General features: G+C 38.1%; 1 protein-coding gene across 11 annotated transcripts in view; it reads right to left on the reverse strand.

Moving 5' to 3' along the window:
* Positions 1-15,964, reverse strand: part of DST (dystonin) — a 435,502-nt gene that overhangs the window by 75,851 nt on the left and 343,687 nt on the right. For all 11 annotated transcript variants that reach the window (XM_045843503.1, XM_045843510.1, XM_045843500.1 and 8 more), the window contains 2 exons: positions 2,383-2,544; positions 598-768 (listed from right to left, as the gene is read on the reverse strand). In XM_045843503.1, the coding sequence (XP_045699459.1) occupies positions 598-768; positions 2,383-2,544 (333 nt within the window). The remainder of the gene's footprint in view (positions 1-597; positions 769-2,382; positions 2,545-15,964) is intronic.

Raw genomic sequence — 15,964 nt, forward strand, 5'->3', positions numbered from 1 at the left:
AACTGCTCATTCTTTAGCATATGTGAATCAAATATTTTTCTCTTTAGTACAGGTTGAAACTCCCCATGTTTAATCTACACAAAAGGCTATTTCATGGGGATCAACCTAATAGATAAGGGAACAGTGGTATTTCTGTCCTAAATGGCCTTTGCCGTGAGTGAGGGCTTCCTTGGCCACTCTGTTTAAAATTGCACACGTACAACCCTCCACTCGAGCACTGGATGTCCCTCATTCTTGCTACCACATTCTAATCCGTATCTCGCTTCCCTTCTTTAGTTATCACTTGCTAACTTATCACAACGTACTTATTTACTTTACTGCTTCTCTCTCCTGTTCCTCCTTTCCCATGAAAATGCAAACTCAGTGAGGAACTCTTATCATTTTTATTTGGTGATGTATTTCTAGCACCTGGAACAATGCCTGATCCACAGCACCTGGTTCCATAAATATTTGTCAAATGGCCAACAAATAATGTCTAGAACATCAACAACCAGTTAACTAGGCTATCCTATTAACATAAATAAAGAGTCACAAGTTAAATTTTTACTCTCATTAATATGGAACATGAAACACAATACAAAATGATCGCTACCTTACCTTTTGCTCTTGTATCTGGGCCTTCACCACCTTGAACTCGGCTGACGGTGGCTTCTGATTGGCCACGAGCTCCTCCGTGTCCACCATCCAGCTGAGCAGGGACTCCAGGGCATCCTGGAACCTCCCACAGTGCAACAGGGCCTCCTGCAACTGTGCTGCTCTCTGAGACACCTGCCAAGTTCCAGTTTTTCCAACTTATTTACTTGCTTGAAATAATGAAAGTTGCCCACTAGCCACCAGTTTTCATGTTTCTCTCCCCATCTGGTCACAAGTTGTCTTTTCCTTTTTACTTAAAATCTACCCAAAGCACTGATCGTGGACAGGACAGAGGTAGAAAGGTGTGAAACTTTAGCAAGTCAGCCAAGAAGATAAGTTTACCATCATAAACAGTCAATGTGAAAGAAAAAATCTTTGAGATTTTGGGAATATCCAATGCCTTTATGACTGGCAGTGAATGATCCAAATATTTTAAGCTTATGGAAAGAAATAATGCATTAGTCATTTTCATTATTATCCCTGGGGTCCATTTTTTATTTTCTGCTGATGAATATCAGGGATAATGATAAAATGACTAAGACTGAAAAATAACTATTACAACAGAGAAAGTCAGAATTATGTTTTGCTAGGCAAAATAACTATGAAGTATCCAATTAAATCCTGCTAGCTCCCAGCTTGGAGTCCTTTTCTAACAGACCAGGGGCTTTGTCTGCTGGGAAATGGAGCCTCTGCGTTGCACAACACCCTGCTGCCCTTCTCATAGAGCTTCTTCCTCTGGACAAAGACAGGAGTTGGCAAGGTGTTTTAAACACATGGCATTATGTTTTCACCTGACACTGCATTCCAACTGTTTTTAAAGAGCAGTGCAATATTAATCAGACTTTAAAGAATGATAAACGTGAGTTTGAAGCCTGACAATGCTAAAGATTTCGATGCAGCGAAAATTCGTATATAGGCAATACCCACTGCCACCAGGTAGGGTCTGCCATCCAGTACCAGTTTCCTGACAATCCACGCCGTGCCAAGACCCGCCACCATATGTCTGCATTATCTCTTTAAGATAGCAGAGCATTATTTCCCAGTGTTTTCCCCCATGGGTATATTCTTTAAAAGGTTGGATCTATACTTGACAAGTAAAATAACACATTGTATACGGGAAATGTATTTATACGTTTTACGTTGACTGGTAGTAGAGCGCACAATATAAACTACCCGCAAACAATGTGATAATATTTGGTGTTAACAGTTCATAATGAGGGTGGAGAACCCTCAGTCCAGGTCTGACAGACAGGCATAGTTGTTCTCTTGTCCCCTGCACAGTGTGACCTATTATATGCAGCGTGAAATTAGTTGCTGACCTTTGAAAATGAAAAGATTTCACATAAGGAGTGAGATTCCCAGGTTCTTTTGAAAGTAAGTGGGACAGCAAGCACAGACCCCTCCACAGCAGAGACCTGCTGGAGCTAAGTAGCTTCTGTGCCTTCAGAGTGTGTGGTATCCCAATACAGGACAATGTCAGGGGCCACCTGCCACCACACCTGTGCTATTGTGCGTCTATCGCAGTCAAGATAATGACAGGGAGAGGCCCTGTTTCATCTGGCTGGATCCCTTCATTTATGTTCCCTAATGAGCTCTGTAGGCACCTGAGTTTGGGCCATCCAGTTTACAGAAATATAAAATGTGGGCATGTTAAGGAAGTCTGGCTACTGTAAATATGATTCATACTCACAACAAATGCCAGTGAAAAATAACAAACAGAAAAGACAGTGAAGAGGATGAGAAAACTACCTTTTTATTGAGAGTCTTCCACCTTGTGTTGACATCATCCAGGTCCCGCTCCAAACCCTGGGTGCTGGTGCTATTAGCAGCACTCTGAATAAGGCCCTGACCCAACCAGTTTACTTCTTGCTGTTTAACCAGCAAGGGTTCAATCTCTTCTTTTTGGAATACCTGCAGTTGGAAGAGCAATAATCATATGACTGATATTACCTAAGAACCAGCAAATATAAACACTTATTCAATGATAAGATAGCAATGATTGGAGATAAAGATAATTCCTGTTGCCTGTTTATGTCATAGCAACCTTATTAATAACAGCCAGAAAGCAAACTAAATATAAATTCATAATACTTATTATCAAAACTATTTAGGAATATTAAAGAGTAATAGTTTGGGTGCATTTAATCATATTACCTATAAAACCAAAAAAATAGTATATGTGTCCTTTCTTTACTGATTTATTATCATAGCACTAGAAATTGCCTATCATTATGGTATAACTATAATGCAAAAATGTATGAAAAATGTAAAGGAACAAAGTGATAAGATGGGCCCAAGCTAAGCCTAGTTACTGGGCAAGGACTCTTAATAGGCTCTTCTGAGAATGCCTGCTGTTAGCTGGCACTAAAGTCGGAGACTCAAACTGGATGTGAGAACCACTCACAAGATGATGAGGTGAGCCACGATGCCAATCTATGGCTTGCCAGAGGGGACAAAACACAGGCACAGGAAAAGAAAATGATATAGGCTGGCCCTGCAGTAGCATGGATGCCTATACATCAAGCCCCCTCCATGTCTGTCAGGATGCCAATGGGCTTGCAAGAGGCATGTAGACCTCCTGCCCGGACCTGATCACACACAGGACCAGCCAGTGACTCTGCCTTCACCGTCAGCAGCTTTCCAGACCCACCTGACCCCTATTCCTCATCCCACCCAACTTATGGTCCCCAGTTGCCTGTAACTGTCAAAAGATCTAATGTGTTAGAGCAAAATGCAAGTTCCATGAAAGCAGAAATTTCTGTTGTACTTAAAACAGTTTCATGCCCCAGACCCACCACAGTACCTAGCATGCAACAGGTACTTGATAATTATTTGCCAAATGAACATCAGTACAGAAAAATAATATTTATGTCTTGGAAGGAATGACATCCACCCCTTAACAGATAATATTGGGGGTAGATCAACACTTTCAGAGATAATACAAATGTTTCTAATGAAGGGATTGAAGGATGCCATAAAGAAAGTAAGTTAATTTAGCCTGGAAGGAAAGTTTCAGCTAAGGTAAGACAAGGTTTGGAGCTCTGAGTCACTAAACAACAGGGCACTACATAAGTATCTCAACAATTCAAGAAGTAAGCAATCAAACAGAATGTATCAAAATATAACAAAGGCAAATATCAAAACAGTACTTGATAAAATTCAGGCATGGTGTAGAAAATAAGTTTGAAAGCCGCAGCAGCTGGGAGAGACAAAGTCTCCAGACTCTGCTGGCACAAAGCCCAAAAAGCAGGATAATCCTGTGTTATTGTATGAATGAGTAAATTAGGAATAGCAAACAAATAAATGACCCTTTCCTCCAGAAGTCTCCTCCTATATAGACAATTTCACACTGGAGAATTATAGCTATATAGCACAACCATATATAACAAGTCAACTACTCATAACCAAAGAAATTGTAAGAATTCCCCAAATAACTGAGAAAAAAGTAAGTTTTCATAACTTTTTAAAAGGCATCAATTTCCTTTATAAGGCAATAGAAAGTTAAGACAAGGTGGTGAAAATAGAACTTGGTGCTGTATTATGATTCTATTTCTTTTCTATACCACTTCCTAAATTACTACTTCTAGGAATGAATAGCTGGGGATATGTTTCACTACTCACAAAAAAAGAAAGAAAAAAAGAAAAAAAAGTCAGCAGGTGAGGGCAGAGACTGCTACATTTTTAAATGCAAGAACTTTTCTGGCATATAAGGATTCAGAGGAAAGTTCTAGTCTCCCTCTTAGAGAATTTTCAGGACAAAAAAAAAAACAACAAACACAAAACCCTAATAAAATGTTGTAGTAAATGGCCTTAACCTCTTACACCTTGATTTTAAAGAAATTAATTTTAGAGTTGCATATCAAGTAGATCTAGGGAAGTCTGTCGTAATTTTCCAAAGTGCTACAAAAATATACTAAGGGTTAAAAAGGTTCCTAAAGAATCTATATGCTCCCAAGAGCTTCATTACTTTCTGCAAATAAACTACAAGATCCTTTACATAAAGAAGTACTCTGCCAAGCTTTTAAACTTGCGTGCCATTTAAAGTATGCTCAAAGAAAGGGCATGGCTAATGAAAGCAATCATTTCGTGGGCTGAGAAGAGGAACTTTTCTAATATTGTCCAAATTCCTTATCTCTCAGTGGTAACAAAATGTCTATCGAGAGAGTCTTTCCCCCAATCATAAGCACACAAACACAGAGAAGCTGAAAATAAATACAATTGCCTCTGAGGCAAAGTTTACCAGAAGAGCTTAGTAAAAGTACCAAAATAGCTGAACTTCAGTCTAAGTGGGAAGAAAAAAATTACAGGCCTGACAAACAACCTCTACTTATTACGAAGCTGCACCCTTTACTTTCTTACCTCATTCACCACTCACAAAAAGTTAGGAGCTATCAAGATTGCAAAATGCAGCACAATGTAACTTCTCTGTATCCCTGCGCAGAGCTACTGAGAGAAAACTTTCAGCACATTTTAAAATGTCCTTAATTTGAATAGAGTACTTTGTAGACCACAACAATATAATATTGTGTTTGTACCTTTATGACTAAGCCTGTTCAAGCTTAATACATCCAATGTAGCTGCCCTTAAATGGCAGTGTCTTAAACCACAATTTGTGTAAAAGCTGAATGTTAACATAAATTCACAGTGGAGGCATTCTAAGTGAAGGCAAACAGCCTCCATCTGCACAATCAATAGCAGGGCTCTCTACAGCTGGGAACAATCATTCTCAAAACTAGTCCCTAATTACTTTGTTGTAATGATTGACTTATCAATATCTGGCATCTTACAGGATACCAGTCAAGCCCCCACCCCCAAATAAAAGACTGCATATGATCACTATTAGAAACACTAGTGACCAGTTGAGAACAGAAGCACAAACTTCTGGCATTGCAGGGTTTCAGATTTGCATTAGTTACCTGAACTGACTGAAAGCCATTACAGACTGGGTCCAATACTCCTGCCTGGGCCCTTGTTTTTCTGGGAGCTGCTTTCTTTCTCACTGCTACAAATTTCGGGGAGCACGTCATATGGATCACCTCCATCTCCTGGGCAGAAAGAGGTGCCTCCACTTCCTCTTCAGATGCTATGTTGGATTCTTCTGAATTGCATGGTGTTAACAGTATCACATTTTCTTCTAAACTTCTGCTACCACAATCTATGTCATTTCCCCCCAGATCTAAATGCAAGTACCCTAAATCCTCAGGAGAATCTTCCAAAAGTTCCCTACTTTGGGCTGTGATTTGGAATTCTCCCGGTCCACATGTTTTCCCTTCTTCTCCGGTATTAGAAATACACACCTTTTCTCCATCTCTTGGCATAATTAATGGGTCACACTTAACAGTGCTTTCTCTCCAATCATTCTGCAGGCAGCAATTTTCACCAGGGATTTCCCTGTGCCCATTTACACCATTCATTTCCTCTAGTGGAGAAATACCCTGTATAATCATTTTGAAGTTTTCATCAGGGCGGGCACTTCTACATGAAAGCAATGGGATTTTCTGTTCACTGATGGAATTGACAGGAAAAAATGGTGTATGTTGTTCTGCTATATGAATATCTTCAGCAGAAGACAAATTTGTAATGCGTGACTGGTCTCCAGTTAAAATGCCCTGTTTTTCTTCCCTGTCTGCTGGAGGGCTACATAAACCAGAGTCATCCTCCTCCGATGTGAGAGAATTAGTCCCCCACCTGCACTTGCTGGCCTTGGTAACAGCATCTGACGTATCAGTAGGTTCAACAAAGGAGCTTTCACTTTTGTTTACATAATCCATAAAATTGGCTGGGACAAACATTCGCCATGACCGTCTGTGCTCTTTCTTTTCTGCATGAGATTTGGCCTTGGGTAATCCTGTGGTTCGAATGATATCACTATTTAGTTTGAGGGCATCAAAGATCATCCTTTCATCTAGTGTGTGAGCTTCACGACCTCTCAGCTCAAACCCACTGGAAGAAGCAAGGGCACCGTTGGAGCATAAAGAACTAACATCCAGTGTCCTGTGACTGTAGGGTAAGGTCCGATCTGCAAAATGCCTGGAAGACAGGCTACCTTTTGAACCAGAGTCTATCTGTTCATTCAGTCTAACAGTATCATAGATTGACCGCTGTGGGACATAACAGTCTTCGATATTTAGGTCCTCCTCTTCTTCACCCTTCCCTACACATGGGGGATTCTGACGTAAACAGTCTGGTCTGCTGAGTGGCTTCCCCATTTTGTAGAAAGTTAAAGCAAATATTGCAGCTCTTACAACAGAAAATAAGAAATAAGGCAAAGCATCTTTCACAAAAGTATACTTCTGAACAGAACTATAAAGTGTCTTTAGCATAAAGACACATGCTCAAATAATTATACGTCGTAACAGATGAGGTGTTTAAGGTCATCATCAGTGCGTCAGTCTAAATGCAACTATCCTTTTAGCTGGTAGCTTTCAGAGTGATTCTAAAAAAATAAAGTGCATCAAGAACACAGAACAGAAATCTTCCTCCCCCTTCCCCACCCCAAAGTTCCCTTTCACATACTTCAAAACACAAAAAACACACACCCACAAACATACACTTAACAGTGGCTCAAACAATCAGAACATTCCATTGTCAATCCATTTCCCTTTTCAGTCTAATTTTGCATCTGAGATTTCCAGATTAAAATTCCCAAATGACCAAGCATTTTAACAGGCTGACTGTTAATTCAGGCAGAGCTCTGGTTAACTGTAATCCACTTAAACATGGCTTGCAAAACTTCATCTCCTTTATAAATAAACCATCCTTTAGAAACTTAAAAGACAAATACAGGGACCGTGTATTGTTCAGATCAAGGCACAGAACAAATCGTCTGAGAAAAAATAAGTCTAATGCTGTAAGAAAGTTAAAATTTTCTATTACTTTTTTGGGGTAGTAGCTATAAATAATCTGAATTCAACCAGCAGTTTTTCTTCCCATATTAAGCTTCTTTGAGGCTAGTCAGAACTACCCAAAGGAAAAAAAAAATCCGTCTTTGGGACAGCCAGGCAAGTACAATCCAGCAACTGTTTAAAGTAAACAGTTTAGAAAGCATGGTGTTCTATAAACTCTCCTTTAAAAAAAAAAGAAAAAAAAGCCATTTTCCAGAGTCTTATCTGATCTTCCTTAAGAGGGTTTATTCCACCTGAGGCAATTGCAGCAAAGAAGAGCTCCGGGTTTCCTCTAAGGCACAGGCAGCGTCATTCACATTCAAGCTGAAAAACAAGGCTACTCTGTCCTTTGAAACTGACCAACTGTGGCCGCAGTTTGTCTTTCATTTTAGCTACAGCTGGAGACAGACAGAGGTGGCGGCGGAGGCGGCAGAAAAGGAACTCCAGCAGGGACCTCCTGCGCGGTCCCCAGCTCCTTAAGGCAGTCCGGTCCCCGGCAGGGCAGGCAACCTCCCAAGCCAGGGCGCTTCCAGGAATGCTCTCTCTCTTTAGGCAACATCTGCCCCGTCCCTTCCCCGAGGAGCGCTCCGGACGCCCAGCTCTCCGGACGCCCAGCTCTCCGGACGTGCAGGTCTCCGGCACTTTACTGCTACGCCCTCCCGTGACTTAACTTCACAGTCATCTTTCCTTTGACTCCTTGCTTCCTTTCCTTGCGGCGAGCGCGTTTCAGGGGGAGGTACCCAAAGGCCGAGAGGCTGCAAAGCAACAGCTTGGTGGTGACATCAGCACAAATCAGACCCGCAGGGGAGAGAGGCAGCACGGGTTCAGAATCGCCCCAAGCTCACCACCTAGTTCAAAATAGGAAGGGATTCGAAGGGCTTGCAGAGGCAAAACCTGACACCAGGAGCTCCGCGAAATCATTTCTGTGAACAGCTAGTGGCCGTGCTCATTTGAATATTAAATAGGGAGAGAAAGAGCTAACAGGTCCCTATCCTTCCGTTGAAACCACACTCTCACACAGTTGCAGACTCTGTGTAAATAGGATCTGCCACGCGAAGTGCGGATCACTTTGAAGTCGTGTTGTGTCATTCTTTTTAAAGCCCAAGTTCGCCTACCTGTTGTCCAGAGTAGATTATTTCTATGGCAGGGTGCCCTGACCACCGCTGACATGAGTATTAGTCGTTACTAATAACCATGCAGTCCTCTTGAGGTTAAGAGATCAAGGGTAGTAAGTGACTCCAGATACTTCATAAACAAAATCACATGCACAGATTTTTATCTATTGAACAAACACTCTTTTAAAATACTGGTTGAAAACAAAATCAAGCCAAGCCTTAGCCTTTGGGGGAAAATTAATGATTTTATTTAAATAAAATTTATACATTGTTTATTTTACTTAAATAAGCAACGTTGCTGGAGCAGCAGATAGAGTTATAAGTGAGAGCAGATTGTCTTTTCTCAATCTCACAAAATAATAATTTGAACATACATAAAACTACACTGACCCCACATGAAGAAGGCAGTTTTAAGCCAAAACAACCTTATACTTTCTCTGATACTTTTACAGAAAAAAAAATGTGAGTTTTGAATGATAAAACATTATTCCAAAACTATTTTTATAAACTTAAAAAATAAATCTTAAAAAAAAATCTAGGGGTGGGGAATTAGGGGGTGGAGGGACCAAGCAAAAAGGAGAAAGAATTCACGGACATGGACAGCAACGTGGTTGATGGTGGGGCTGAGCATGGTGGGGGGGGTGAGGAGGAGTGGGTTATAAGGAGGATAAATGGTAATAAAAAGAAATACAATAAAAAATAAATTTAAAAAATCTATCCACAACCAGAACTCTGTAAGTACTATAACACACCTATTCAACAATTATTAGATACAATTCAGTACGTAGTCATCGTATGACTACATACGATGTAGTAGTTGTTAAAATATATAGCTAGCCATCTGTAAAGAAAAAATAAAATACCCAACAATAACACAATATCAATACCCACTTTTCATAGACAAGAAGTGAAATATTTCAACACACACTTGACCCTGTGGTGTTCGAGCATATAGGTTGTTCTGAGGTGCTGATGGTAAGAACAGAAAAACATGCACATAAGTTGCCATGTTGAATGGTGGGATTGGGCACTAGGCCAGGAATTAGTGGAGACTAAGGGTTTTACTCCCAACTGCCACTATCTTGACATGTAACCCTGGAAAGCTACTTATTCATGGCAATATTAATAATTACATTTCCATGAAATGTGAATGACTGCCTTTCTCTAAACATTCTGAGATAGTCACAGAACTTTTCATACGAAAGAATGTCCCTAATTCAGTCTATCTTACCCTCTAACTCTGAGTCATTCACATATTATTCTAATCTTATGTAAAACTAAGAGCAACATGTAACCTCACATTTGAGGTGGATAGTACATTTTTAAAACTACAACGCTAATTCACTCATAAATTCAACCATTCATCAAATAGTGCTCACTGTCTGTCAAACACCATGGTATGCACTAGCAAAACACATACAGAGATGAAGTGCCACTGTCCTTCCACAACTTACAGTGCCATGGAAAACGTAAGTGAGGAAGTGGGCATGATACAGTTTAGAAGGAGGACATGCTATGGAAAATGTCCTCTAGCTGATTATGAAGTACATGCCATTTTTTAAAAAATGGAATTCCTATTTTATTCAAATGATTTTGACTAATTTTATTAATCACAATCCTAATACATTCTGATTCAAGTTAAAATTTGCACTATTATATCAGTATTTACGACAATTATATGTACATATACATAGATGTATCTTGTTACCTGAAACCACATTCCAAAGACGTATCTACTAGAGAATATGAAAGAGCTCATATTTAGAACAGAACTAAATTGGTTTATCTTTATCTCCCAAGTTTGGTTTATACAGCTACTTTAACTATTACTGTCTCTGATATTAATAAAATCAAGATTTATTAAACTGTGTTCAACAGTAATCATGATATCTAGATCTCTCACATTTTCACAAGAGAAACACAGAATGAATAAAATGAACAGTTTTTCTGAAAAATTGTCAACAGTATTATTTCATAAAATGTTAAATGTTCTCAGAACATTACTTTGGCATAGCCTACCAGATGTGATCTAGGTAAAGGATCTTCTAAAGGCAGATAGATGATTTGGGGAAGTACACAAATACTAAATGAAATAGAAGTAAAATAGCACCACTTTCCATTTTATATTTCTAAAGTTAAGTTAAATGTTTAAAAGCGAAGTTCCTGAAAAATCTTACCACTAAGTACAACAGTCCCCTTCATAGAAACGTTAAAAGGCTAATTTCATCAACTGAAACATGTAGGTTTTAGAACCGAAAGATTGGAGATATTAAGAAAATCAATGCATAATAAGTAGAAAAATGTCTGCATGAATAAATGCAACATTATTCACAAACACTGACAAAAGTATCCTCCTGGCCAAATGCTTCTGAAATCTGGGTTATAAACTAGAGATTTTTTTCCCCTGGGAGTAAAAAAATAGGCCTTAGGAACAACAATTTCTCTTATTCTTTCTAAAACAGGCCATTAGCTAATGAAAACTGAAAGCATCATATATTTTCAGTTTTCAAACTAATAAACTTCTTCACAAATGGCTAAAAGAGTTTACAAAGATATTCATCATATAAATATACAACAGCTACTTATTTTAGTGGAAAATAGTTTATATTTAACAGAAGTAGGCTATTCAGACCCCACCACAAATGCACACAAATTCAGAAACTCTTAATAGATTTATTGTGCCCATGATGGAAAATATCTTTAATAAGCACTTGCTATTCTTCCTGTAAGTTACTACAATACTACTAAGACTATGTTTCCCCCCATCTTCGAAATGTTGTTCAGGAAGAAAATACTGTATGTAACATGAAATAATTCCATATGTAAACATTATTAAGGGAAATATATGCATATATGTATATATAAACTCTAAAAGTTGATTAAACAAAAAAGTCATCCAGGAAGCAAAACCAATACACATGTTAATGACCTCATTTAATTTCCTTCAGAGAAACAAAAACTGAAAAAACTTCTCATATTTAAACCCTGACCAAAAAAGTAATCTTGAAATTAAGACAAAGATATGTAAGGAACAGGAAGTGAGCACAGACATTTTCTCAGGGAATCCTGGTTCTTTAACATCTCCAAAAGCTTTTCACTTAATTTACAATCACAGCATTGACCTGTCCTCAGCTATTACCTCATGGTCAAATTAACAACAGAGCAAATTCTTTACACACAGAGACATATACACACCTTTAAGCAACTTTCCACATTAGTTAAATATATTATGTAAGTATACTTTTATCTAAGGGAGGCTATGATAACAGTAGATGCTTTGGTGGGGATCACTTTAAAATAGTAATATAGGACCATCCTGTTAACAACCATTACGAAACCATTTAAAAGATCTGTTATAAAATCTCTGGCTAGAACTGCCCTCAGAACAACCTATTTTTATCCCTCAATCTTAAACAAAGTAAAAGAAGTTAAGAGAGGCTATATACCATAAAGAGTCACAGCACTGGTTAGCAGCAACAGTGGAACCCATATTGCCAAGTTCACTTTTGACAGCCCTTTAGGAGCAGTGTGTGTGATGGGAGAAAGAGGGCACTCATCCGATGCCTGCCCTGGGCAAGTGACAATGTGAGGTATTATTACTACACAGCAGATGGACTCCAACTCTTAGTAGTTTGAAGTGGTCTCTGCTTTGGTGGGGCTTCTCTCTTGTCCATCTCACGCGATAGTCTTTCTTCCCAAAATCATCAATGCCACTTTGATATAGCTGATTAAACAATGTGACCTACCTGTAAAGCCCATGCATCAAGTTACAGTTTCTGCAGTGAAAATATTTTCACCTTTAAAAACGGTAAAGAAGGTATCACACAACCTCCTTGCTAATTAATGTACTCTCATTGACAAAAATCAAGTCAAGAATTTTTTTCCCTAAAAAAACCTCTTCTACAACAGCTTTTCTAATTTCTCCCTGTTCTCAACAAAACTGTGAGCAGTTCATCACTGACCTCTAAATAACAACATGGTCACACTTAAAAACCACTATTAAAGCATTTGTTGGGCAATTTAATTTTATCTTTAAAAATATGGTGATATTGCAGAGGTTGCTTTAAGATCATTTAATAAATAGTAAGATACTTGTAAGTAATTTATTTCAGCAATACTATTTACAAATAGTGCTGAAACTGCCTGGCTTCTCTAGCCTCAGGACACCTGGCGTTTAGTTTACTCAACGTTCAAATGATGGTGGCAAGCGAGGTTAAACAATGTCTTCACCTGAACCAGAGAGAATTTATTACAGTATAATTAGGCATGTGTTCTGGTCTTTGTGGTTTCCACTTGGCTGAAAAATTCTCTGCTCTGTATAATGCTATTCTCTTTTTGAAAATAAAAAAAAAAACTTCGGTTTAGGGAGATTTCTACCAGTGATGTTTATTTTTGTGGGAACAAAATGAATTGCAATTGGGGCAGAAATAAACAGCAATCAGGTTCTGAATTAAGACTTTTTACCACAGCCTAGATAAAGGTGTCCATTTATGTGACTGGATATACTCATTAAAACATCAAGTTTCTTTGATCTTCACCGAAACTAAATCAGATCAATATGGTGATAATAATTACTTAGGGATAATCAGAAAAATCTAGTTGGCTGTTGATGATGTCATAGGAATTGCCAGGACACATTCCTATATAGTTGGTTACATATGTCTTTGATAAAGAAAAGTGTGGAAACACTAATGTTACTTAATGTAGTTTAGACTAGAAGCTAATCTTGACCTAGTAGTCTTCAACAGAAGACAGGGCTAGGGGGAACACCAAAGGGGTATTTTTACTTTCTGCCTCAGAATTTATAGCAGTGTGCCTATAATCTGATGTAATCATAGCAAAGTGTAAGTAGAAAAATGGTACTTTGAATCATCAACAGTAATAAAAACACCTTGCTCTTCAGACATTTTAGTCCAATGACTACTATTTAGAAGTAGAAAAAGCATAGTAAACAGAACTTACATTTCAAAATAGTTTAAAAAGTTTAAGCTAATACAAAAGGTAATGCTAATCAATTTTCAAAACTTGGAATAACTTTCACTGACAGTGAATTAGGAAATGTGGTTCAGAATAGCATATATTTTCAATCATGTTTGGGTTGGCATCTTAAACATGAATTAATTTTGTCCTTTAAGGATATTAACTGCTACTTCTTTATTTAAAATTGATTTTAGAAAGAGAGCGAAGGGAGAGAGAGAAACACCAATTTGTTATTCCACTTATTTATGCCCCAGTGGTGGATTCCTGTGTGTGCCCTGACTGGGGATGGAACCCACGACTTTGGAGTATCCGCACGACACTCTAACCAACTAAGCTACCTGGCCAGGGCCTTAACTGTTATTTCTTAGGTTAAATTTTAGGGGGGAAAAAACGGAAGCTGAGAAAGTTAGTCCTACCAACTTTAAATAACTCATTAAGTTCCTAGTGAATATAAGGCAACTGTTACTAAGTAACCACGTAATAGGTATTATTAAGGTTTAGTCCAACTCTAAAGGCAGTTTATTTTATGTTATGAAAAACTGTTAAATTTCATTGGAGATACTAAGTTAAACTTAAAACTAAATCTACCAGAAAGAGTAGTCAAACAGGATTATATTTCAAAGTCCACAATAAAAGTAGACTCTTGAAACCCACTACCTTCAGTGCTTCTCTGTTTTTAGAAATTAGAATAACTAGTAGTTTGCTATTTTTAGCAAACTATTAGTTTTTCCCTCAACACAAATTATTCCACTTAATTTTTTTAAATATTTCTAAAACATTATGTTAAAAATAATAGTCAACAAAAGCCTAGTGCCCAACACAAACTAAATTAAGATGTGAATTATAAACTAATTTATCACTTAAGATATAATCACTAAAACAATGAAATATGTGATTCCTTCTGGCAGTGCTGGTAATCACCACTGGCATCACCACAGTGTCCACACACCAGTTTCTAAGCCTGTTCTATACACGCTTATCTCTTGTTTCTTGTAGCAGCTTGTCTAACAGGACTCGTTCCTCAAGGGGGTGTTCCTGGGGTTTCAGATTACAGTGAACAATGGCTGGTTACTCAGGCCCCCAAAGTAGGTTACAGCAAAAATGATTTGAAATTTTCCCAGAGAAATGATCTCACGCACAACGTGATAAATAAAGATGACACCACACACTGCATCAGCTCCATCAAAACCATGCAGACTCTCACACTACTTGTATGACCTTGGGCAAGTCACTTAACTTCCCTGGGTCTCAGCTTCCTTATAGTGAAATGGGGTGCCTACCTCTCCTGACTGTTAACAAGATTAAAGACTGAGAGTTTAGAAAAACGCTTGACATATAGTAAGTGTTAACTGTTGTAATGACTACATTTTAGAGCACAAATAAATACAATTAGTAACTGTGTAAGTTATGTTATTTACCATAATAATATTCTTGTCCTTTTTTACCTATGGCACTGGAATATATTAAATGCAGGTGGTTTGTCCACTTGGAAACTTTTATTTCAGTCACTGGGTCACAAGACACTGATGGTGTGACATGATATTCTTTGGTATGAATGTCACTAAAATCAATCAACTCCCTCCAAAGAAATCACAGAACAGAACAACACAACATGCTAAATGGTTTAGTTTTCTTCACAACTGAATAAAACAATCTCTCTAACCATGGATGGCAATGATGCTCAATTTAGCACTTTTCAATCTGCAAAACACTTTCTATGCAATGGTGACAGTGCTCCTCCTATCTTTCATTTTTTCTTACTTTCAAAAGAATTCTCCACCTGGGGAGACACATTCTGACTGGCCTCACACAGCAGCACCGTTAATTCTGCCCATTTTTTTGCAGGTATTGAAGTGGTAAAGAGAAATGAACAAACTCTTTTTCTCAACACAAATTCACAGAAAATCTATAGAAATAAAAATGTTTCAAAAAGGCACTGAAAGGCATTAACTTTCATGAGTAAAAAGACAACTTGGCTACTCTCATATAAGCCTTCAAGTTTTGTCAGTGATCTACAGAGAATTCCAAAGTTTTCTGTCTAAGGAACACTCCCTACTCCTCAAGTCTCTGGAGCAGCAACTGCCACAAAACTTTGCTTTTCTCAAACAGAATTCTCTCATATGAAATCTTTATTTTGCAAATCAGAAATATGGAAGTTTGGCAGGGTAATGAAGGAAGTAAAGTCAACAGTAGGTGGATTCCTTCACTTTCAGGAATGAAGATCTAAATATAGAATCACAGATGTTAAAGCCCTAAAGGAACTGGGTTTCTAAGGCACGTTATAAATGGCAAATAACCATAATAAAAAAAAGAAGAAGGCAAAAATAAAGTTACTTTGAAGTTTTCAGTATT

This window comes from Phyllostomus hastatus, unplaced genomic scaffold, assembly GCF_019186645.2.
Source record: "Phyllostomus hastatus isolate PE091 unplaced genomic scaffold, TTU_PhHast_1.1 phas_contig_40, whole genome shotgun sequence".
Classification (NCBI taxonomy): domain Eukaryota; kingdom Metazoa; phylum Chordata; class Mammalia; order Chiroptera; family Phyllostomidae; genus Phyllostomus; species Phyllostomus hastatus.